General features: G+C 42.5%; 1 protein-coding gene across 3 annotated transcripts in view; it reads right to left on the bottom strand.

Annotated features, from left to right (window-relative positions):
• The window catches only part of TACC2 (transforming acidic coiled-coil containing protein 2), a 110,529-nt gene that overhangs the window by 40,050 nt on the left and 44,877 nt on the right, over positions 1-25,602 (bottom strand). For all 3 annotated transcript variants that reach the window (XM_088520065.1, XM_088520064.1, XM_088520063.1), the window contains exon 6: positions 24,436-24,576. In XM_088520065.1, coding sequence (XP_088376191.1) covers positions 24,436-24,576 — 141 coding nt within the window. The remainder of the gene's footprint in view (positions 1-24,435; positions 24,577-25,602) is intronic.

Genomic DNA, 25,602 nt, shown 5'->3' on the forward strand with positions numbered 1-25,602 from the left:
TTCTCCATAGAAATCTTTAGACCACTTAAAATTTCTTTGCATTACAAACGTGGACACGCGCTGGGAAGTAAATCTACCCACAGCCTGTTTTCTAGCGTAAAAGAGGCTCAACCACACAGACAACCACACTAGTAGTAGTTCCTGAAGGTTTCTTTGGAGCAAGTGTAAAACTTCAAGAGAATTTCATAGCTTCATCATTTCATAGTTTCAAGGAAAGACTCTAAAATAGCATCAAAGTTCTGTGTGTGTTCCTATAGGAGCAGCAAATCTTTGTGTATCCCATTATCATGTAAATACTACATTTAATTTTAGCAGATTTTCTTTCCATAGCCCTTGATGAACAATAAGCATATGAGTTTTCACCCAAGGTAAGACAACAGAGCAAATGCACCGAGCCCTGGTGTTGTCAACAAAGTGTTTCTAGCCCTGCGTGCTCATACAAGCACCAAAGAATGAAAAGGGTTGGTCTAAACTTGGAAAGGAAACTACAGTACAAAAAAGGAGTCACCCAAACAAAATTGGGCTGTAAGTAACCCTAATAGATACGAAAGAAAGCAACCGTACAGAACGATGAGAAATCGAAACATTAAATGAAAGTCTGCACTGCACAAGGATATAACATCTGCTCTTATGGGAGCATCACTTTAGGAGACTGTCCTGAATCTGAAAGATATGGATTTTATTTGGTCTTAAACCAAACTGAGGCTAAATTTTAACTTTTAAGAAAATTCTTTTTTTTTTCCCCTCATAAAAGAATGCAGTAATAATGGAGGCTTCTTAAATACGTAGCAGATTTTTGCCCTGGTCGGCCCCAACACGAACCGAACGGCACATGGGTCTCTTGAAGGGCAGGCCCGACCTGCCGGTGCCCCGGGGCTCTTGCAGGGCTGCGGCCTCCCACAGCCCTCCCTTCCAGCACACCCACTGCAAAACTCTCTTTCTTTGAGAATTCTTTTAGCAAATTTTTGCCACTATCTAAGAAACTGTCCAAAATAACCCCGTCTGGCCGCCAGTTGTAGCTTTGCTGCAACGTCATGTCACCGTTTAAACTGTATTCACTCACCAAGCTACAGAACAGGCTAAGCAGAAGAGGTGGAGTGTGGCATTTTAAATTACATCCCTTCAAAGGTGCACCACTAAGGTCAAAACATTTTAAGCTTAGAAAGAGCTACAAAGAGCTTCTGAAAAATAAAGGTACACCATAATTATCCAACAGAATAACATTTTCTTCTGCTTTTGCAGAGCTGGTTCAGGAAACTTAAGCTGAAGAAATACAGAAAAATGGAGTCACAGTGTGATACGGTGTGCCAGAAAAATTAATCTAAAAAGTTATCACCTAAAACAAACAAACAAAAAAATAAAGGCAATGCAAATCTCTCTGGATTTCCTGTGACTGTGTTAGGCTGTACATGATTAACATTTTATACTGTTTGCTTCTAACACAAATAGTATCGATCTGTAATCATTAAACAGTAAGAGCTGTAGATGTGCAGACCATTTTTTCTAACTGTCTGTACAGCAAACACATCAAGTAAATAAAGACATACATAGCTTAAGAGAAATTGAAAAACAAAACAAAAACTAAGCCTCTATTTTCATGTGCTATTCATCTCTGTAACTGTTTTGTAAAAACTGGCTTAATGACACAGGTCTGTGACTTCTTTTAATGTGATGGAGACTTTGCTTATGTTTATTTTCCTTTTAAACGAACTGCCTTAATTTACTTGGTGTCTTTCTTGGATGAGGTGGCCATAAACATTTCTTCAAAAATGAAGAATTTGAAGTAAAGAAAAATGTCTGCTTCTTTTTTCTCTATCCTGGGAATACAAACTTCCACTCCAGGCACTTCCCGACAGTCCTTTTGTCGCACCCCCAGCACAAAACTCTGCTTTGCTACAGCTTAAGAATCACAAAATGATTCTGATGAAATTCTGAGCAGTAGGAATTGCCTGTACTTAATGCAATGTTGCTGAGCTTGTTATGAGGCACGCCAGCAAAACAAGATACTAGGCAAGGAAATACGAAGGGTTTCGCGAGACCCTGCCTTGAGTGGGATCAGTTTGTCTGAATGGAAATACATGGGCTCTCTTGGCATAAGGTGAAGACTACAGCCTTACTTCAGACTGTAACAAAGGACTTCTCCTGGACAGGATTTCCTGTGAAACAGAAATTGCAGAGGTCAGCCAGTTCTATTCATGTCTTTTCTCTCAGAAATGCAAGGCATATGCAAAAAGAGCAACACTGAATTTCAGGACATAAACCAGATTGCCAAAGGATGTGCCCAAGGCTGAGGCTCAGCACCGATTCGAAGCAGTGCTGCCCCGCAGGGAGCCGCTGTCCCAGATGCTGCTGCTTCTCTTATCCCACCTAGGGATCATCCCAAAGCTCTGGCCGAGAATGAAGCGGGATGAGCTGGGAAACATAGGTCATGAGGCGGAAAACTCATTCTGGCCCTGGTTTGTGAAGCTGTTGAGTAGGGCATGCAAGCAGAGTCTCCATCTGTGGGGCTAGCTTGCGGGAAAGCAAGGAACTGGAGCATGAGTTCTGTTAGTCAGCTTGGGAAATTAGCGGAAGCTTTCCAGGATATTACTTCAGAGGTATCTTTCTCTCTGCACCCTTTGGGTTTTGTGCATAATGGAGAAAAAAGGTTAAAAGTTATGGATGGCAGAAGTTACAAAATGATTAGATGACAGTAACTGAATGCAAAATGTCTAGAAATACTCCTCCAGCCCATCTTATTTTCCTTGCTAAAGATGGTCAGTAAGCAGCAAATACAAAACGTACAGACATTCTGCATGATGCAGAGCTGTACGAAATACAAGATTTCTACTAGATCACAAGCTGATCGAGTGTTGCCAGGGTTGTATTGAGGAGGGAGAGCTCCCACTCTTACTTGGAAACTTTGAGGTCCTGCATGGCCTGTTAAACAACTCTGAGGAGAAAATAATGAAGGGAGGGTTGACCCCTCTTCTTCACCTTTGGCCTTATGGAAAACCTGCCTTATAAAATATATTATCTTTTTTTTTTTCCACAAACCCACACATGCTTATAATTTTATATCCTCCCTTATTTCAGCACAAAAAATAGTTTCCTTGTAACTGCAGCTGGAAAGCACTCAGAAAGAAAGAACAAGATTTCTTCATTCCACTGCCTCTGTTTTCCCTATTCAAATATTAGGGTCACTAAAACGAGGTAATCCCTGTTCTCACTTGGAGGCTAAGTGAAAAATTAATTTGCACTAGAACTGCTGGATGGCCTTTGGCCATACCAGGAACCCTGTAACTTCTCTGCAGTTTTTCTAGCATTTATATTATAGCAGTATAAGGGTACATTCAGGTTTTATTTAGCAGCAATGGGAGAAAAGGATGTCTGATGTTCAAAACAACCAAAACAAGGGGTCTACAGCAGAGCTTTGACAAAAGGGTGAGGAGTACCATCTCCTACTGATGAATCCAATGGAGAGGACTTGGAACTGGTATGGTTTGGAGAGCTCCATTAGCTTTTTTTTTTTTTTTTTTTTTTTTAAAAAGTTATTTCACTTAAAATCAACGCTATACTGACTTTTTATTTACATACAGTTAATCAAACTCTACTGATGCCCACCCAGCCCTCCACCAGACTGATCCTTTTAGACACTGCAAAGGACTTTCAGAAACTTGCAGAGAACGTGTCTCAAAGGTCAGTAATTTCTCATACTCTCACGTCTGCTCCTTGATGCTAAGCTATTAGACCAATTTAACCAGCAATAACTTCCATAGATTTTTTTTTTGACATATAGTTGTACTCCTAAACACACAAGGGAGTGGAGAGAGAAAGGGATATTCTTCATCTCACACTTCATCTACAAGTTCTTGGTGTGCAGCTGGAGCTGCAGTTTAGGATCCATGTAAGTCCATAGCAGAGTTATCTGCAGATTTGTGCCCTTCTGTTAACAAATGGACAAAGACTTGAAAGCCCAACAGTGTTTGATGCCTGTGTTGCGATTACTGCTCACTAAACATGTTGGCAGCATTCCTGGACGAAAAGAGAATCCAGAAGTCTTGCAATGGAAGGACCTAAATGAGTAAATACTGCCCTGTTGATTCATGAACACTATCTGTGGCACCATCTAAAAGCAACGCACAGATTCAATTAGACCTACCCCTCTAAAGCGTCTGTAGCTTAAAAGCTAAGGTATATATTTCACATCATTATTTATTGAACAATTTATCATATGCCAGAGAGAAATCTAAATCAGCAAGAAAAAAGCAATTCCTTACAAAGTCCCATACAGTACTACGGATGAATTTTGTTTCTCGTGCCTGTAATTCCATTGGGAGAGGAGCAGGAAATAAAAAGGAGGAATGAGTTCTGTGCTCTCGCTCCCATCGATCATTTTGGGATATGATCCTCATAAAACCTGCATGAATAATTCATCTGCTCTACCGATGAAATCAGGAGCAAGGATGCAGCGTTGGCTCTGCGCTTCTGAGGTCACCCGGGCTGCACTTGACGGGCACAGACACTACCCCGACGAGAGCCACACGCGCTGGCCGACTTCAAAAAACACCCAATAACTTTAGAGGTCCTAAAGCAAGAGGCAGGTAGGGCATTCACAGATGCACATTAACTTCAGTCGAGAGTTTTTTACTCTGAATAGCCTGATAAAACATTTTCAAATGCTGGTCAAAATCCTGGTCCCATTTTTCACGGGTACAATTTATTTTTTTCCATATTGATGAAAAAACTATCACCATCACCAAAAAAAACTACACCCAAAACATGGAGACGGCAGGTTTCTGTGGCAGATCTCTACAGAGGGAAGATCTATCATGTTCTTGACTCTGCTACTGAACTGCTGCAAGGTCTTGGTCAATTCACTTCTACTTCTGCACCCACCTCAAGGTTTCCTAATGTAATGGGAATCTCTTAATGGCACAAACAGCTAATTGCTATGAGTTTATAATGAATCTAGAGATAAACAAAAACCTTGAAAACTGCTGTAGTGGTATATACTATATTTGGATTATTACTTTTCTGTTTTTACAAAATAAAATAATAAATGATCTCCTATAACCATCATTCATTCATGTTGCAATCACAGAACTATGAAATAGAGATTTTTTTAAACAGTCTCTTACAAATAGAGCTCTGGATCAAAATTCAAAACCCCCAAGAGAACTCAAAGTGCGATTAATTTCCTGGAGATTAAGTCACCAAATTAGGCAAGTGGCCATTAGCTGACCCAATGCCCCAGCCTAGGCACTGAGACAAGAATATTCTTTAATTGAAACAAAAAGTTTAGGATAATATCAAAGATGCATCAACCTTTTATATAAATATTTTGTACAGTATTTACCTGCCTAATGACTTCAAGTTCACATGATGTTCCTCAATTCGCTTCTTTTAATATGACTGTCATTGCCTACATGTTTAGAATATCCAATAATACTAAACAATTAACATTTAAAATTTGTTCAGTAAGGTGTAGAAAACATGACGGGTACAAGGAACAGATTCACCTGTTTTTTTCATGTATTAGATATTAATCTTTGGTAACAGAATTAATCTACTAAACCTTGTATCAAAGGACTTCTTACATGTATGATATGAAAATAAGCAACACAGATGAATGCAACACGCACTGTTGTGCATAACCCCTATACAAGCAAAATTTCCCTTCTCTCTAATAAAATACACCATTAAGATGACAAAACTTCTCAAAAACAGCTCAATAGGACAGATAATTCTGAAAACTTTTTGCACAGAGAAGAGCAAACCCATTAACCTTAGCCTGGCGTATCAAAGCTGATGGGTCGGTTGGTTATCGAGGAGCTTTTGAAACCATCTGCCTTGCTCCCCGCGGGGAACGCGCTCAGTGCTCTGAGTGTCAGGAGACAGGGGAGGTTCAAACGAGTCACTCACGTGTCACTGGGCTCTGTGTACAAGACAGCTCCTTTAGGGACACATTTCTGACCATTAACTATTAATGGACTTCTCGGGCTGTTGGAAGGTTATTCAGTGGTAAGATCTTCTACCCTACAATTAAATACGTTCACAACAAGAGCATGCTGTGAAGAGACAAACCGCAAAACCAGTCTCAAGAAGCTGCTGAGCACAACACACCAACCTCATCTTCAGCTCAAATCCTGCTCAGTCATCTAATTCTGCTGTCTCATCATCATGTCTTTGCACACCCAGGATGGGAATTGAGCAGTATGTGCAACTCATGCAAATAAAATAATGTTTGGAATCCACAAGGGAGCCATAGCATATGTGAAGTGTATTTTCCTCTGCTGGATACTGAGAGTCTGCTCCAATGAAAGGCAAAATATCCTGGACTATAACAGGAAAAAAATAGGAATTCACACCTTCCTATAGATGAATCTCTACTGAGCAAGTGTATCACCCCCAGGGGAATATTTTCATCTGCTATATGACACACATGGCATAGGTACAGATCATGTAGGCGTATGTACCAGAAAAGGCATCCAAGCCTTGGGCTACTCACCTGCCTTGCAAAATTGGATGTATATTTTATCATTTCTATCTCGCAAAGCCTGATTATCAAAACGAAACAATGTTTTTTTTTTTTTCTCCTCATCACAGGATTATTTTAGATTAGACTACAGTGCCGAAGCACTCACTTTATTGCACTCATAATTGCTGCCCTGTAGATCTATCTCTCCTTGAATTTATTTTAAAACTGGATGTGGCTTGGTGGGAAAACAGGTATAACTTCAGCTTCTTGAATCAGAGAAATTTAAAATAACCTTAGCGAATCTATCCTCTACCAAGGATGAAACCAATTTCTGAGGTATCTTTTTTTTGTTATCTTGCTATCTTTCTGATAGTTCAAAACCCCAATAATAAATAACATTGTAGAATATCTAAACAACTAGCTTTTTTTTAATTATTTTTGCTCTTTTGTAAGAAGATATATCACAAAGTTGAGAGATTTAGATGGAAATTATGTTTTGCCATCAAGGGTTTGCAAAGCAAAATTAATGCTCCTTAAAATCAGCTGCATTTTCTTCTTCAACGGAAGTATTTTGCCCAATGTAAGAACTGGAAAAAATGCCACATGGCCATTTTATGGCTTGAGCTGCAAAGCAACAGAGAAAACTACTTTGCAGTTTCCACTTTAAAATACATTTTTTATCAAATAAATCCCATTCTGCTGAAATGAGAGAGACCTACTTTAATGCAATGCAATTATGTAAGAACCCACATTAACGCAGATGCGCTCAGCGAGCAGGGCAGGCCCTGCTCCCCAGAGAAGATTTCAAGATTATTTCCACATAAATGTTTCTACAAATCCTAGGGAAAACACACGGCGCCACAGCAAACCCAATCCGTCTTGGCTGGAAGGTGACGCTTCCCAGTCTGTACACGGTGGGGCATGAGAAGCACGAGGCTAAAGGGACACAGGGCAGGAGGAGCATCCTGCATTTCACACAGTAGCAACCAGAGCCGTTCCCTTTTGGCTCCTCAGACCACTTAGTGTCTCAGCTGAGATGCAGGAATCTGGATTTTCTGTTCTACGTAGCCAAGATAACAAATAAAATGCCTTGCCTTATATGTCCAAAATTATCACGTGGGACTCGAGCATGAGAAATACATTGTGTGTTATCCAAACCACACAGTTTTCTAGAAGAGACTAGTCAGTTTTCTAGAAGAGATTACAAAAACCAACAACAACAAAAAAAAGCAACTTACAAATTCCTTAAACATTCACCATTAAAAGGGTAATTTTTCTTCACAAGATGGTTACACTTATAGAATAGGATTTAAATTGCAGCATAAAACTAAGAGGGCATAACCAACTTAAAAATAACACTGATTTTTGTTTTTTAACCTATTACAAGTAATCTCCTTAGCACAACTAAAATGGGGAGAAGGAATTATTTTTCCAGCTTTTCTGCCTGTTTATATTCAGCGATTTTCAGAGCATTTTGTGCAGAAGCTGAATTCACACTCTCCCAACAAAAACCATTTCCTGCTTTCACTCAGCAACAAGAAAGGAATATCTCAAGCTGTGGGAAGCCACATCTGAAGAAAAAATAATTTGAAGGGTGTAGCATTGCACACTTACAGCAGCCCTTTAAACTACTTAACTCATTTTTCTAACTGATTAACGCCAAGTTCCCTCTATTGCATTAAATCACATCATATTTTTCCTTTTCTGAGGTCTAATATGGCTTGTTTTTCAACACTACTCATACAAATGAATGATTAAATTAATCCTCTCCTGACCAGTCTGCTTTTCCTTTTACTGGCTTAAGTCCGAATAATGAGCACATCTATGTTAAGAAAACAGGACCAAGAACAGAAAGATCTGTACCTTTTTTAATCCCTGTGCTCTTTTCAGGAAGGTGATTTATTTTCAGAGGAGTAAAAGGAAAATATAATTTAGAGACACTTATTTTTAGAATCACGAAAATGAATGTACTAATGTGTCACTAAATAGCCAGAGGCTGCCAAATCTTCAAATACACAAATCCCTTAAGAGAGAAGAAGCTGTCAGTATTCAGGATAGCCCAACATCCCAGGCAGAAAATCCCAGCCACAAAACCAGTTGCCATCAGTTAACATAATAATCCCAACCATAGCTGTATTTTGTTCTGCTTTTCACAACAGTATTAAGTTAGAGGTAGATAGTTCAACCAGTAGGTGATGTTTAAGTATTTCATACTCATGACACGTACCTCTCCTTTACCCTTAGTACCAGCTCTGGTGTTTTCAGCCAGGAACCAATATCCTGCTAACCAGAGTCTTGGAGAGGAAGCCCAGTGCCTCATCATCATGCAACGGCCTCAAGGGAAAAGAATCAATAATTGACTGGGAGCCAGAGCCATTCATTTGCAATTGCTTTGCCTATTGGAATTACCTTGGGAATTAGCTTTCCACATCCACAAAGGTCCTAGGCTGGACCAGGAGCCACAACAGCAACGCTGGCGTGCAGAGGTGCACGTTCTCATCGTGTTTCAGGTACAAAAGTCTCAGACACACGTTTCATTCCAGCAGAGTTTCACCTCAACAGAACCAGTGGTCCCCATTCTTCCTCTTAAAGGCAACAGAATTCACAAGCTCGTCTGAATTAAGCTCATTAATCACAGCTCATAGCCAAAGGAGATGACCTGGAACAAGGGTTACAGTGGGGAAGCAACAACGAGAAAGCTCTACTCTGAGCAACTTAATCTGAGGGCTGTCCTAGGCTATCTACACTTACCTACACCAGCGCTAAGCTTTGAGACAGTCCACGCTGCAAACGTCGCCTGAGTTCCTAGGGCTAAGGGGGGATTTTTCTATCTTGTTATCATCATCATCAAAGAGCTTTCTCAGGCCAAAATATGCCCTAAAACAAGCAAGCAGAAACACCTCTGAAATGTCACAGACTTTGGTGTCTCACAGCACTTTTTTCCTTGGCATTTTTTTCCAGAGTAAAAATGCTTTGTTTACTAATTACTCTTTAATGGAAGTACACATTTTTTTTTCCTAAGACACTCAAGTTCCGTCTAAAAAAGCAAATTGCATTCAAATTCTAGGTGCAGCTAAATATTACCCTTTGCAGCTGAGTAGTCTGCTTAACTGAAATGCCTAAGAGGTTTCTTACCCACGTAAATCTGTGCAAGGTATAAGAAACGAATAAGAAAATGACATGCAAGATATTAGCAAACACAAATACTCTCTATTAGTACAAGGTCTTGAAACAAAGGAACGGTTTTTATAATAGAACTATTTTCCCATGTACTATAAGGTCTATCTATATCCATCTTATCACAAGCTAGAAAATATTCTCGAAATGCACAGTATTGAAAAGCAGGTTTGATTTAAATTTAACAAGAAGCTACTTTGACTGCAGGGTCAAGCAAAGCAAAAAGCAAAAGCTTTTCGGAAGTGACAGCCACGATGCACGTGCAGGAATGCCTTTCCCTTCATGTTTTTACTGCCTCCCATCACTTAGCATTTTCCAATTTGCCTCTATGTCATAATACATTATAGACGACAGCAGCCCCATTATGGATGGCATAGGGTAAATCACCCAGTACAGAGAGTTTTAAAATACACACGTATTTGGCAGACGCGTGGCGTGCCTTGCTAATAGCAGGGTGAGTGATTCTGGGGTCTTTTTATTTTGTTCTCAAGTCTAAATGTGACCTGCCTACTTCTAGTGACAGATGTAGCGGTTGATGTACCCTTTCATATCAAAGGAAGCTCCGCTATTGACTTCAGAGACGAGATCCTCTAGGTTCAAATAGAGGAGGAGGGTATAAAAGACAGGAAAGCCTGACAGAAGAATTTGCCTGTCACTGCCAATCCATTTTCTTTTAAGTAAACCACCCTATGCTTTCCAGCAATTCACCCTATGTACTAGAAAGATCTGGAAGATAAAGTGTGTTCTGCTAATTGATGGGGACACTTATTGATGATTGTCAATAAGCAGGAATGAGAGAAGAAAAAATCTAAGTCTGCCATACGAAGAAGAACATATGAAGAGCTCTCAAGACTATCTATCAAAAAGGATTAACCAAGAGGAAGTAAATTTCCCTCCTCTCAAAACACCTGGATTATTTTCAGCGTAAGTACATTTCCCACTGAATCTTTCTTAGTAATCAACATGGAGAAAGAGAATATGCAGCTAAAGGAATACTGAAAACCGGCCCACGAGGGCGGCAACGTGTGGCCCGGCACACGGCAGCCGGCGGTAACAGCCGGTCTCTTCTTGGGGCCGGCTCCAGCTCCCACCGAAGGCGATGGGCATTTCCCCGCCGAGAGCTGGCTCAGCCTTCGGCCATTTTCCTCTTGGATTGGCAAGGGATGACAATAATCTAGAAGCAGCATGTGGAGCTCCTGATGGGAGCAAATAACGTGAGCAGCCCTCAGGTGATGGAGAGGCAGGCGCGGACGGAGATCCTGAGCGGTTGCCACGGGGAGCGAGTAGGGTGCTGCGCAAAGCACGGGGCGGTTAGTGCCAGGAAAAGGGAATGCTCCAACTGAGGGGAAAGAATCGGAGCAAATGCAGCCCCTACTCATCATGGCACTACCACGGGCTTCTCTTTTGCCCTTATGGGATGGACACGAGCCCTTTCTTCAGCCCAGAACCAGACCACGGGGCTGCCTGCTCCTATCCACAGAGCTCAGGCCTGCTTATAATGCCGATAGCAAGGTCTGAGCCATGCGCTTTCATCTGCGGTTAACTCCTCCTGCCGCGGCCTCCCCTTGGGCTTTGCCCTCCTATCGTTCAGGAATGCCTTTTTTTCCTTCCCACCCTCCCTTTGTTTTCAATAAAAGGTCAATTGTCTGCTGCCAGCACCCCAGTTATTAACGATCCCCAGTGAACCACAGAATACCCAGCCCTGCCAGTGTCAAAACTGTTTTTATTACAAATACTTTTCTCCCCCACTGAAACAAATTTACATTAAAATAGGGGACTTCGCATCTATGCACAAGAGAGCACATTTAATCAAGGATACCCTCTCAAATCTTCACCAGGACTCCTTTTCGGCAGAAATTATACTGTCCATTTATTTGAACATCATTCACTACTTAGCACTTAGTGCAGACCTCTGTGACAGGAGACTTTGGAGCAACTTTTAAGCAGTAGCTATTAAAAAAAAAAAAAAAACACTTGATTATCTTTGAGCTTTTTTGATGCCAGTATAAATCTATCTCAGTCACGATTTCTGATTTACTCTGATCTAATGAGCTCCAGGCAGCCCAATCCAACTCTGTTTCCCCTTGGTTAAAACGTCTCCTAGACTCTTTGGGTTGTTGGAGTGACCCCTATGGGGAGTCCCAACTGGACAGACCATGACCCAGCCTGCCTGGGACACGAGGACGCGGCCACATGGGTTTTGTCTCTGAACTTCCACTGCCACGAAGCCACTTGCTTGCGTGGGCCAAATAAGTTGAAGGAAACCTTATTAACAAAAGCCTTGGCAAAAGTTGTATTCCGGCTCAGGTATAAAGTCAAATCTTCACACCAGAATTGATTATCATGCTGCCACAGAATTCTTGTTTTGGGAAAACGGGCCCATAACTTCTCAAGGATAAGGAAACATCTCCAGAATTATTATATTTTTAAGAGTATGCAGTTGACTACAGAAAAAAGATTTAGTATATAATGAGTAATACCTTCCATAGGCTCTTCCCAAGTCCATCAACAGCTATTGAATGACTTCTGAGCTAAAACTGCATCTGTTGCACGGCAGTCCTTAAAATATTATATTAAAGCCCCAAAGCAATAACTGTCATTGAAAGAGACAACAACGCAAAGAACTCTTGTATCAGAATAAAAATGAATAAATAAATAAAACCGCACTTTGATTAGCATGCTCATCAATAAAAGGAATTCTTAAAAGACTGAAAATAGTGGATAACAGCACTGGACATTGCTCTATCTACATCCTTTTTTATTGCACAATGCTTGTATCCATGTTAAAAACAACCACCAGTGTTTGCAGATGAAAAGGTAATTTTCCATACTTTAAAGATACCGAGGTATTTATTCCAGTGCATCATTAAAATGGTGCTGTATACAGGAATGCGAATGCTGGTGCTGTTAATTGCTGGAGCTATTAATTGGAGAAGCTCTACACCAAAGGAACAAAGGATGCAGAAATCCTGTTAGGCCCCTATCGCACAAAAATAGCAACATGGTATCGAGCAAAGCTATCTGCAGATCCACAGGAATATGACAATAGGAAGCATATGCCTGCTTTGTAAGGCCTATTATAAGGTAAAATCTTCCCTTCCCCAGCGAGTCTGGAGAGCTTCTGCTCTGTGATATACAAATGAGATGTCTGAACTCTAATCAGATCTACCTTAATAAACAGATACTGTATTTTAAAACCAATTCGAAATGACCTACACAAGACTGGTTTATAGATTAGCTCTAGAGGACACATACATAAAACTTGCTAAAACGAATGATCAGAAATTAACTCAGACATGTTAAATATGATCTAGGTACCTGAAAAGACAATAGGAAGCCAGATTCTTTTTTTTCTAAAAACACATTGAAAGGTAAAGGCCCTTTCTAGCACGCTAGCTTAGCAGTTCACAGGAGAGCCAAAAAAAGAGACTGTTGCCTAAACTGATCATTTCTTAACTAATAAACACTAAAAACCCATTTACAAATGGGAAATGACTCTGCTATTTCTGCGTGTCTGTGTGTGTGCGTGTGTGTGTATAGATGTGCATTTTTTACATAAACAATTTAGTCTCCTGAAAAGGCAATATTCTGTTCTGAATAACCAATAATCTCTGCCTTCATTTTTTTGCCCAAATAAATCTACCCTTCAGAGTTGGCCTTCAGTGAAAAGAGACCTAAGGACACCTTGCTCTTTACAAATCATCACAGGGTATAATAGCAAGACAGTCACTGATGCTGACAGGGGCGATGCGACCTGAAAAGCAATATTTGTATAAAGAAAAGCAAAGAGAAGCTCTTAAAAAAAAAAAAAAGAAAAAACCCGAAGCAGGGAAACGCAGCTCCATGCCATGCATTTTAATCAGGAACCACAGAGGTGGTGGCTTTGGGAGGGAGGTGGGGGCTGCTTTTTGTTTGATTGATGATGCGCCCCAAACATGCAGAGATGGAATGTCCGGTCCCCACGACGGCTCCGCACACGCGACCCGAGGCGCTCGGTCCCCACGAGGCGCCGGGAGAGCATCCCGGGCCGCCCCTCGCCAACCACGCAGGGACCTCGCGCCCGTCACCCGAAACAAAGGCCGCGGGGCCCCGTCGGGAGGAGGGGGACGCACTTACATGGCCTCGGAGGGCTCGCGGGGCAGGCTGCCGGGCTGCGCGGGCTGCAGGGACTGCGAGCCGCCCATGGTGGCCGCGCGCGGGAGCTGGGGCCGCCGCGCTGCGCCGCTGCACTGCAGATGGGCACCGCCGCTCGCATCCGCGACGCGACCGCCCCGCAGCAGCCGCCTCTCCGCTCTGAACCGCTGCCAGGGCTTCGCCTGCTCTTCCTCGCCGTCCGGGCGAACGCTGTTTATAAAATAAATGGAAGTCCCGGCCGCCGGAGCGGGGTAATCATCTGCGCAGCACCCGCGCCGCGAGCGCCTCTGCGAACACGACTACTGGGTATCGAATCCGGCTGCGGAGGGGGGAGAAGGAGGGAAAAAAATCCGGCAGACCCTCCCTTTAAGCACACGCTGGCAGCTCCGGGGGCTCCCCAAGGACCTGCAGGCAGCACCATTACATTGTGTTGACTCAGCTGATTTGAAATGCAAATGCCTGTGCGCTCTGGATGCTCTGCATACATTTCCCTCTAATAACGCACCAGCTCTACCCATCGGGATGGTTGCGGAGAGGGTTAATACATGGGATGGCTGCTCCCTACGCTCAAATAAATGAGCTCATCCCTCTTGCAAAAAAAAAATGGAATCTTCCGTGAGGAAAGTAGGGAGAATATCACGAGCAGCCAAGGTAAACAAGGCAATGTGGGAGCCCCCTGTACCCGGAGCGGCTCTGAGCTATTAACCATTTTGCTCCTGTGTGCAGACACCCCCTTGCCTAAGGATAAGGCACTCCGGGATGCCCATAAGCTAATATTGTTGTGATTCCTGGTGTGGATCTGTAAGCTAGGAAACACAAATCCCAGCAAATGGTGTTCCAAGGCACGCTTAAGTTGATCCTTTGGTTAAGGCAAGCGTGCCAGGGTATCAGGAAGTCAGGGCTGGGCACCATGTCACTCCTCTCCCATCACTGCTTTTAGGAAAGAAACTGATGCCCCACACACAAACTACCTTCCCATCGCTCAGGGAGCGAAACATCAGTTGCACAACCTCCGTACCTAGAATTTAACTCCAGAGAAACAGATGGCTTAAAGCTATGCCACGACTTGGATACACATCAGAGCAGGCAGAAAAATCCAAAAGGATCAGATGTATTTAACAGCAATACTAAAACATCACAACTTTGAAGCACCTCCCTAACCTATCAGTGGAGGCCTCACTGGGCTCACACCTTAAATAGCTTCTGGTATATATTTTTTTTCCTGTTTGCAGCAAAGAAACTCCACTAAGGTTTGTCTACTTTGCAAAAATGACTTGGAGCTGAGGGAGGGATGCATACATCCCTTATGTATAATTCATGGCATTCCAGGAATTGTCTCTCTGACCTAGGCAGCCCCCACAATAAATCGCTGCCACGATAAGAAGACCCAAAGATGCTTATCACACACAAGACACTTCATGTGCAGAGCCTACCTGAACGTGAATTCGGTGTAACAGACAGCATCAAAACAAACACGACTGGTCTTATTTTCCTGAGGGTAAAAGCAAGACAGACAACACTTTGTCAGCCACAAACTTCCAAGCATGTTCAAATTTCGGCTCCATTTCTAGCAAAGCTGCCCCCCATTTCTAGTGCCCAGTGCTCAACACTGAAGTCCCCCAGAGAGGCAGAGGTAGCATCACTGTCTGGGTCATGATCTGACCTAGGGAATCCCTGAACTTGGGAATCTCTGGCTTCCAGGTCATCGTCACCCTGAAATACAAACCCCAGCAGAGCAACCGCCTGAGACCCTGCGGCCCTGCTCAGGGTGCTGGCAGCTCCCTGGCTTCTTGTATTTGCACCAGCTCCAGGGCAGCCTGACCTCCTGAAATAAGAAATTCCAGGCTCTGTGGGAGAAGAGGTGAGGAAGTAGCCACTGACGTTGCCACAAATACACCACTCAAAATAAAAGTGGAAAATTCAGGAAACTGTCACTTTACGTATTTTCTCCTTTTGTGTGCTACAGAATTACAAGGTGCTCTTAGGCCTTTTCACAACCGCATCTGCTGCAGCACACACACACACCACAACTGTGTGTGTGCCCAAATAATCAAAATACAGAATTCCAAGGCAGGCATGATTTTTTTTAATTAGGTCTTTAAAAAGTCAAAAATCAAACTGAAAAAATAGAGTACCATCTAAGCTGACATTAAACATGTAACAAAGTGTGTTCCCCTCATGGGTGTTCCCTCCCACGCCAGTTCTCACCTAGGGCTAAGACATGAGGGCCTCTCACTGCCTGAGGCTGCTCCTCCTTATGGGGAGCAGAGCACTTAACTCCTCTTCTTAAAAAGGAACTTCCAAGTAGGATGATTACAACAAACTAGAGTTCTGATAAAACAAGATCTACAAGATCTACCACACTAGGAAGATATTGGTAGAAACACCATTGCTGGTTCTAGTGTCAATATTTCATTGACCAGCCAGAGAAGGCCCCGAGGAAAACGTTTCGGAATGGAAATGAGAGTCCATTAGACCTAGAGGCACCCGCACAAGGAGAAGCGCTCACAGGTACAGGTGGCTCCAATCATGAAAATGAATCATAACAAGATCCAATGAGACCAGCTTAAGATAGGAGAATAAAATCAACCTTTACCTGCACTTGCTTAACAGCAAGCACCATTAATGGTTGGGGAGGGAACACATGCAACCATTTCAAAGCCCCCAACTGAGAGGCTTTTCAAAACTAGATGTGCTTTAAGGCAGCCTTGGACTTGAAAGTGTTTGTTGACTCAGGGCAGCAAGTGTAAGACACTACACTTGAAGACACTTCAGCCTTTGGGCAGCACTCTGCAAGGAGCCAGACTATTGATCATTTAATAACATGAGGGCCATGAAGTCTGTTAAACTACAAAGCTGAGAGCAGCCCAGCGCTGCATTGAGGATTTGGGGAGGATTTGTCATTTTGCGTGTTGCTACATTCACCTAAAACCATGCATTTCTTCAAACTGCTCTAGATGCTCAGGCACTTACTTCCACTTACCGCAGGGAGAGGGGACACGCAGGCCAGTGTCACACAGCTACAGTGACAGCAGGTGGGCAAAGCTGGCTCTGGACTTTGTGGGACACGAGCAGAGCAGAAGCAGAGGCCTCCCGACAGCCCCGGGACTGTGTGCAAATACTGTCACCAGCAGCAAGGGACAGTTTTCCCATGAGGAGGAATAGCTCTGGTGAGCCAGGAGCAACCCCTTCTGCGCCTGTTCCCAGGCCAACCCCTAGGCAGGCCGATAGGAAGGCTAATTTAGTACTAAACTTTGTGCTGTCTTTCAAAAATTATTTTAAATATTTATTTAATAGGCATTTTGGCCTAAAGTTGCTCAGCTAACAACCATGTAGCAACTTATGATTTGACTGTTGGAAAAGAATATTTAAAGTATCAGTAACACCCATTAAAATTTATATATTTTTTTCCGTCTGCCTCATCCGTTCAAACAAAATCCAGATTTTGTTCCATACCAAATTAATGTTCTACTAAACATTGATGTCTATTGGTTCACTATTTAAAACCACACACAAGCCCCTAAATATTTGGTCTTACTACATTTCATGTTTATATATAGATTCAAACTTGGGTCACCAGCACCCAATGTGAAATTTTTTGGCTTCCCTCAAGAAACAGTGCTGGACATGACTCTGATAAGGTTTCTAATCGGCCAGAATTTATGTTCTGTTCCTTCAGCCTTGGCTTCACTGTACATCTTGCTATGCTTTTAGGCTGGGTATAAACATGACCACACATGCCCATGCAAAGACATCAAAGAGCCCGTTGAAAGACAACTCTCCCTCACACATTGATTCCCCTTCGAAGGGGTGAGCAAACATCTTGCTCTGCCTCCTCATGGTAATGTGTTATCGAGGCACTGTGCAGAAAGGAGGCCCTATAAAGAAAACTACAGAGAACAGAGGGAAAAAAATAACAACCAAAAAGACCAACAAAAACCCTTCACAAACAGCAACCTTCATAACATAACAAAAAACGATGCTGCCAAAGCTTTGAAAAATGTGATTGTAAGAAAAAGAAAAAGAAAAGGTTATGTCTTTAAAGTTTTACATGACTATAAATAAAAAAAATAAGTGTGAAACCTGTCAGGAGAATGTTAACAGAAGCCAGATTATTTTCAAACAGGATCCAAAAAAATGCCAAGAGTACTTAGGTGGTATTGACTTTAGTAGCAAAGCCTTGAACGCAGCCAAGAAGTCTGGCCCAGAAAGGGCTCGCTTGTCTGTGGGCTGTCGGCTATTAAAGGGCTCGTGACCAGAGTGTCTAAGGTGTTTAAGAAAGAAGGTGTTTGACAGGGTGTTTAACAGAAACCTCCACATCTTTCCTGAGGAACCACCAGAACCAGACTACACAAACATCAACACTGCACACACATTTGCAAGGCAAAGCAGCTAGTGCTAATGGGAGAATAGCTGCGCTTTTAAGAACACATTAGCACATAAAAGCAGTATCATCTTTTGCCACGCAACAGAGATGGCTCTGTTGGGACACCCTAAGGCTGGAGACTCGTGTCCACACACCAAAATCCTTCCAGGAGCACCAGCCTCTTTTGACATGCTAAGCACAGACTCCGCTAACCACAGACTCACAGCGCAGTTGCACGTATCCTTACACTGCTCTATCCATCAGGATTCTTTTTCCAGCTCTGCAACAACCAGGATTTCCTCCTCTGCAGACCAGAAAAGGGTCTCCCAAGCAATGAGCTGGTGAGACTGCAGGTTGAACACTGCAAGGCATCTGCCACCCTCTTCCCTTCTTCACTTTCTCCATTAACCCTTAATTCCTACTTTACCCAACCTCTTCCATCTCTCCCTAGAGTCTTGATTCTTTTTTTTTCTTTCCATAGGTAAACAGCAAGGCTTGCATTTGCATACCTTCATTTAGATGGTTAGGAACCTTCATTATTTTGATAGCTGATATTCCAAATAGGAAATCACAAACAAATGCCAATTGCTAGAGAGCCATTCAAATTGTCAAAGAAATGAGGTAATTCCTGGTGCTGTCAGGGAAAAGATTAATGGCAGACATGCAAATCTGCTCTTTTCTCCCCCTTAATTTTAATGGGTGACCTTGTGCTATGAATGAAATGACAACTATGAAAAGTTACTTGAAAAACGCAACATACCTGTCACCTGGTTTCCAAAAACCAGTAAAATGTTAAAATAAATTGAAAACTTATGTTGCAGTAGGGCCTTATAAATAGACATTCAATGCAGCTCAAGCCACAGTATAATAAAGACATGATTATAGGCTATAATTAGCAATTTAAAGACACATTTATCACAAACTTTGAGAGATCTAGTTATCCTTAATTTAACCTCAACCCTTAAATCAGAAATTCAGTCTTGAGTAAGAAAGATCTTCAGACTGAAACCACCATTTTGTTTTGGTATTTTTGTTAGTCAGGTTTGGTTTCACTTTTTTTTCTTTTTTATTTTATTTCTCGGGCAGGGGGTGGGGGGGAGGTGCATTATTTACTTATTTACTTTAGTGGGCTTGCCATGGTGGGAAATACTGAATCATGACTCAAAGGTATAAATTATATCAAAGCACTAAAATAATGAGGAAGTTTGTTAGATAAACAGGACTTATTTCCATGTGCTCTCCAAGAAAAACAAAAACAATTACTTCATGTGCAGCATCCAGAAACACAGCCCTATCTCATCTTCATATAGCACCACAGTACCACAAAATAGCATAAGGGAGCTCCTACGTGTAAAACTCATACATTTATCTTGTGATATATTAAATATGTGGACAAACACATTATCTACTTCACCACTTCTCTAGATTAATGCAAACTAAATACTTGGTTTCCACTGGTACATTGTTAGTTCATGAAAAAAGCCTCAATATTCCAGGATTTTATACCCGAACATACTATTTTAATTTGATGGTTTAAAGAAAAAAAGTAACCTGGCTGGCTAATGATGGTTCATTCTAAAAAATAAACTGCAACTTGTAGGGAGAAATATGGCTAAAATTTGTTTCTAATAAATGAATAAATTATTGTTCATCTTTTGGTTGCTAAGGTTACTGTCGAAACTAAATGGAAAGTGAAACCAATGGCACTAAGAATTATGAAATAACCAAGACATCTGCTCGGTTATGGAAATTTCTGGGTTGGGAACCCACCGCAGAGGTGACAAGAGGGACCTGCAAGCAGCGTGAGTCAGGATGCTGCAGCCTGCCAGAGGTCAGCACTGAATTACGGCTGCTAATACAAGAGCTGAACAGGATAGAAGATTTCATGTACAAAAAAGGTTTTATTGAATTAAGAAGTCATGCAAACAGGGAAATCAGATATCAGGGAGCTGAGCATACCCTCAGGGGTGCAAACTTTCCGTGGTGGCTGCTCAGGGATTTCTTCTAAGGGAGAAGCAGGTCATTCTATCTTGCAGACATCCAGAGAAGTCCTAATTTAAGGCTCAAGGGCTGCCAAACCACCATGGGAAACTCTTTGCCCCGTGCAATTTTGCATGGCCTTTGCCTTTCATTTGCTCCTTTGCTATCCCCTCCAGTTTAAGCATGGAGGCTTAAACTTAGATTTCATTTTTATCATATTTCTGTATGAACCAGGCCAGATTCACCAGACCAAGAAAGAAAAAAAAGCTTTAAAGCAATGATTTTCAAGTTGCTAGCTTAGTCCTCAGACTCTCACAGAGAGTGGGTACCACAGGCATAACCAGGCCAAAGAAAAGAGTTTTAACGCTGAAAATGGCCCTGCAAGCCCTCCTCCATCAGCCGAACCCCAGATTCTGCTGACTTTTCTGTGAATCAGAGTAGAAAACCCACCATTGCAGCCTCTGGGGTCTTTCCCTGTCTCTCTGCTCCTTTGTGAGCGGAGCCCAGAGACACCCCCGTGCCACCGCAGGGGAAACGTCACCGCAGCCATGGTGTGGCTGGGCTAAAGCAAGGTGAGTAACGTTGTTCCGAAATTCCTGCTGGATGCATTAATTAGCATAATGACAAATTCATTTCCATGCTGCTGAAGCAGAGAGGAAATTACCACATATTGCTGGGGGAGCCGTAAAATACACAGGAACAACAAGCAAACAGAGGGTCACTGATCGCCCTTTTGTCCACGGCCGCATGCAGGCAGCGGCTTCAAAAAACATGTTTAGAAAATTGGTTAAGTTCCACATTTTTATCAGGCATCCATCAGCACACCATGGTTTTAAGAATGAACTTACTGAAAACCGTTGGTTAATTGTTGGTGATTGTAGGAGGTGACCTCTGCCAGCAGCCAACGCGGGACCCCCAGCTCATCCCCGTCCACAGGAGGCCGCAGGGGACCCCCCAGAGCCCCGCTACAAGGGACAGCCCTGAGTCTGCAGCACTTCTAGGCTTGAACCAGAGCAGAGAGCCCGGGCTGTGATGCTGCTGCTCACTAATAAGCTGAGATTTGCAGTGAGCAGCACAAAGCACCGGCCTGCCCGGGGCTGAACATGTCGCCCGCAGCCCCTGCCAGCCAAAGCCCTGGAGACCTCATCCCTATAAAGACATGAAAGGGCAGAGAGGGACGGAGCGCGGGGCCGTGGTTCGTCCCTGTCCGTTTGCTACAGGCGAGCTGATTCACCTGGAAGGGATCTGTTTCATCCCAACTGCTTTTCCCAGACTTTGTGCTTCACAAGAGGATAAAGGCTACAGGATAAGCCTCACACCTCAGGAAATACCCTTGGCTTTCAGTTTCCAAGGCCTAAACAGCTTCATTGCCGAGTCTTTGTTCTGTTGTTGATGTTATGATAATTCATTTCCTTCACACATCAGGCAGTCTGGCTGCACATTAGAGGTTTATTTCAACCACATTCCTTCAATAAACACACACATATACACACACACATATATACACACAGACATATACACACACTCATAAAAATAAAAGCTTCAGAAATGATGAGGCCTTGGAGCTGCATTTGTATCTCTTCGTTGATTATTTCCATCTCTCTCTTGCTCTGTGCACTTATCAGCTAAAGAGAATGAATTATCCCTTTCAAACAGGTCAAACTCCCGCAAGAAGAAAAGCCACATGTTTGAGAGTTACGTTTTGTCCCTTTCTGGTTTCAATCACACCATTAAAGCAACCCCTGCACTGTAGTTATCTGCATTATCTGCAGATAGGCTGTTATCTGGTCATATATGAGGGTAATACATTGATTTTTATTTATTTATTTTTACACCAAGTCTCTTCCCAAAGGTGGGGAAAAAGGAGAATACTTGTTTCCAAACACACGATCGAGCAAATTCAAGCCAGAGGTCATGGAGCTTATCCTGATTTTCTGTGCAACACCGCTTATCCAGCTTTGCCTCCTCCTCGGAAGGACTGTATCCCTAACTTCCCAAACCCACCGGTGCACAGGCAGTTTTCTGGGAGGCAGCCTGAGAGTTTTTGCTTCTGGGTAGTAAGATTTGTTGCTGGGCCTCAGATTGCTTCCAGGTTTATTGCAGGAGACCAGGGTTGCATGTGTATTTAATGTGCAGAGATGCTGAGATCAGCAGAAGTTCCCTATCCATCCAGCCTCCCAAACAAATTGGGGCGGAATTTGTTCCAGCTTTTGAAAGAAAATTGACACATACTTGAACCCACCTCCCGTTCACATGAGACTCATTTAACACGACAGGTGTAGCTGTGCATGTCGAGAAGAAAATGCACAATAATGGCTATTTTTTGCATTAGATTTAATTATATTTGTAATACGGAGGGATGCACTAGTTCTCCAAAGCCTTTCCAGTTCTATCTACAGTGGTCCCATAAATTAAAACTTGCAATATGGCAGCTTTTTTTTTTTTTTTTTTTTCCAGATTATGAAACGCCAGTGACGCAGTTAATAAGGTGGCCATCATAATCAAAGAAGACTGGAAAGGCTCAGTGCTGCATTTTGCAGAAAATCTCTAATTCTCACCCCAGCATGAGTCTTAATTTCCATTAACATCTGTGGAAGCCTCTGCTTACACGACATGCAAGAACATGCAAGCTCCATGTTAAATGGACGCGGATGAGATAAAAATGCTGTTCTCAAGGCATAACCATGAAGCTTTCCAGGGGAGAAATTGTGGAGACTGAGATTTTGATTCTGCACTAGCAATTCTACCAGTATTATTTAATCACTCCACTGCTCATCTTATCCAAGACATTTTTATGTATGCCTGGATATGTCCGTTATTAAACACGTCATGCCCTGTCAAACCTGAACAAACTCTGCAGAGATATCAGCTAACTTAAATATGCAAACATGTACACCCAGCAGCTCTGCCTGATTAAAGATTTCCAAAACAATTTCCCCTATCTTCATTTAACTTTGGACTTATGGTAGGAAAAAAAAGTCATGTATTTTGGTATTTTTAATTTAGATAAACTTCTGGATTTTTAAGCAATAGTCACCTATAACCAGACTAAAGCTCTCACAGAACATTAAGCAGCCAATAAGACAAATATTTTCCTGTTTCCACCACATCAGTCAGCTTTCAGCGATGCCAGGATGCCCCTCATTCAAGAAAATCTCTCCCCAGTTACAGACCTTGCCAGCTTCACCTCTGCGTATCTTTTTCTGCTAAGCTTATATAGGTTGAAAAGAGGAGGCCCCGTATAGTATCATGGAGGGTCATTCTGCAGAAAACCTTCCCTTCTATGTGATGACAAGCCCATAACTCACACTAGAGGTTACAATACCATTTCCTGATCAAAATAGTAATAAGCTTAGTACAAATAGTTCTAAACTAGATCTCTCCTAGCTATTAAACTGAGGATGGTGTTAGTCGAGGGTTTGCTCATAATTATTCATTCTGCTTCACAACAGAACATGTCACTGTGAATATTTTCAGTCATGATTCAGAGAATCTTCCTGTTGGCAGCAGGATCTCTGGACCTTTCTGAGCAGAGATTAAGTGGAATACCTTGTGTTGTGCTTGTCACAAGCTGCTGATCTGTATCTGTGGGGTGGAGAACACTATTCTCCAGGGAGCGTCCATTTAATATTCTTATCTATGCTGGGACCTTTTCCATTAATAGATGTCACAATAAGGGCAGGCCTTTGTCACCCAGCCACTACAGTCTACTGCTTAATCACCCGCAACAAAGGTGCGACCTGAAGCCCTGGCATGAATATCCAAGCACAAGTCTCATCCTGGCTGTGGAAACGGGACAGGATAGGATGTTTGCTTGTTTTCAAAGAAAAAAAAAAGAAAAAAAAATTTCAAACCAAGCCAAACTTCTTCCATCAGTTCCGACAACAAAAATATCAGTCGCTAGCATTGGGTGGGAAAGCACAGGGAGCACCTCAAGAGGAATGACCATAAGAGGAACAAACCTTCTTCAACCTCGCCTTCCTCAAATATAAAGATGAAAATTTTCAAATTCAATAAAAGAAAATATTTGGAAAAAAAAAAACTAAAAAATTCTAGTTTAAATATAATAGAGAAGATTGGCTTAGTAATAACCAGTGTAGTCTAAGCTCCCTCTTCTGGTATTCTGGAGTAAATATACTCGAGTAAGGGTTCCACAGGCCAGCACTTGATTTCCAAAATGTACCAGCAAAACATTCACACAACTCAGACAAAAAAGCCCATTAAAATTATTCAACCTCTTTTACATTGTTTATGTGTTCTTAAGCCAATGTGGATGTCCAAACATTGAAAGTCATTAGGAAACAGAATTGCACGATACCTCTTCACTTCCTCTGTGAATCCTTCAGGTTCTTCCCCAGCTGGTCCTACAGCATCACCCGGGGCAGCAAGCAAAGGTGCATCCTCAGAGACCACGGCAAGGAGGCTGCCAGGTTCTTTGCAGCTACCAGGCTCGGAAGCTCTGTAAAACAGTTGTTAGCAGTGAGCAGAGAGATTGCAGAGACGTGCAGGAAGCTTCAGGGGATCTTAGATATAGCCAGAGCTTCTCAGCCCCCCCCAAACCTAAATACTACCTCTCTCTGCCATCCCACCCCAAATTACTTCTTCCTACAAAGCATGTTTCGTGGTTTCCATCAGCAGGTTACAGTACTTCTACTGCAAATGTCAACAGCACTTACCAGACCTCATTAAATCTCAGAAGTATTTAAGTGTTTTCTGTGCTTTCTGTACATGAAAATAGTGCAACTGTGCAAATCACTAATGGCAGCTTTGCAGTCCTGTCATGCAGTCTTCTCCTTGAGTCTCCTGTGACTCAAGGGAAGTTGCTGGTTGCTGGAGACTTGCCTTTAAATAAAAAATTAAGAGCCAGGACTAAAATTGCCTATTTTAAAAGGCCTCAGTATGCTGTAAAACTTAAAGCACCCAGAACTCGTTCCTTGAATCACAGAACTTCAATATTACTGTTTTTGTTAATTCTGGCCAGCAGACCCTCACAAGAGTCAGGCTCAGAAATAGAAAGTCATTAAATGAGTTCAACAGCCCTTGAGCACAGGTTGGAAGGACTAAATTTCTTTAGAGTAACACAAGTTGGGAACTCAGGGTGGCAGTGCCCTCTCCTGGTCCCCTGAGAAAAGGTGCCCTTGATGGGAGCAAAGGTCCAAATTTAATTGAAAATAAGATGATTATCAATAGCTAAAAAAGGGGCATACGTGAGAAAACAGTCAGTTGCCACAATCACAGACATGGGATGGAGATGGAACTTGTATTTCCCAAGGCAGGGCAGAGCAGAACGTGCTGTTTCAGCAGCGCACGTCCCCAGGCCTGTTGATGTCCTGTTGGCTGAGGCAAACCCAAGAAGGCAGAAAGGCCTGGAGAGCTCCCTGTGGCAACAGACAGCAGTGCAAATAAAGCTGGAGCGCTCTTTAGGGAGGAAAATCACCTGGGCCTCCAGAACTGCATCCCGCGAAACACTCGTTTGCATTTTCCA

This window comes from Tinamus guttatus, unplaced genomic scaffold (genome assembly GCF_059628265.1).
Source record: "Tinamus guttatus ecotype Peru unplaced genomic scaffold, ASM5962826v1 Tinamus_guttatus_pri_ptg000079l, whole genome shotgun sequence".
Classification (NCBI taxonomy): domain Eukaryota; kingdom Metazoa; phylum Chordata; class Aves; order Tinamiformes; family Tinamidae; genus Tinamus; species Tinamus guttatus.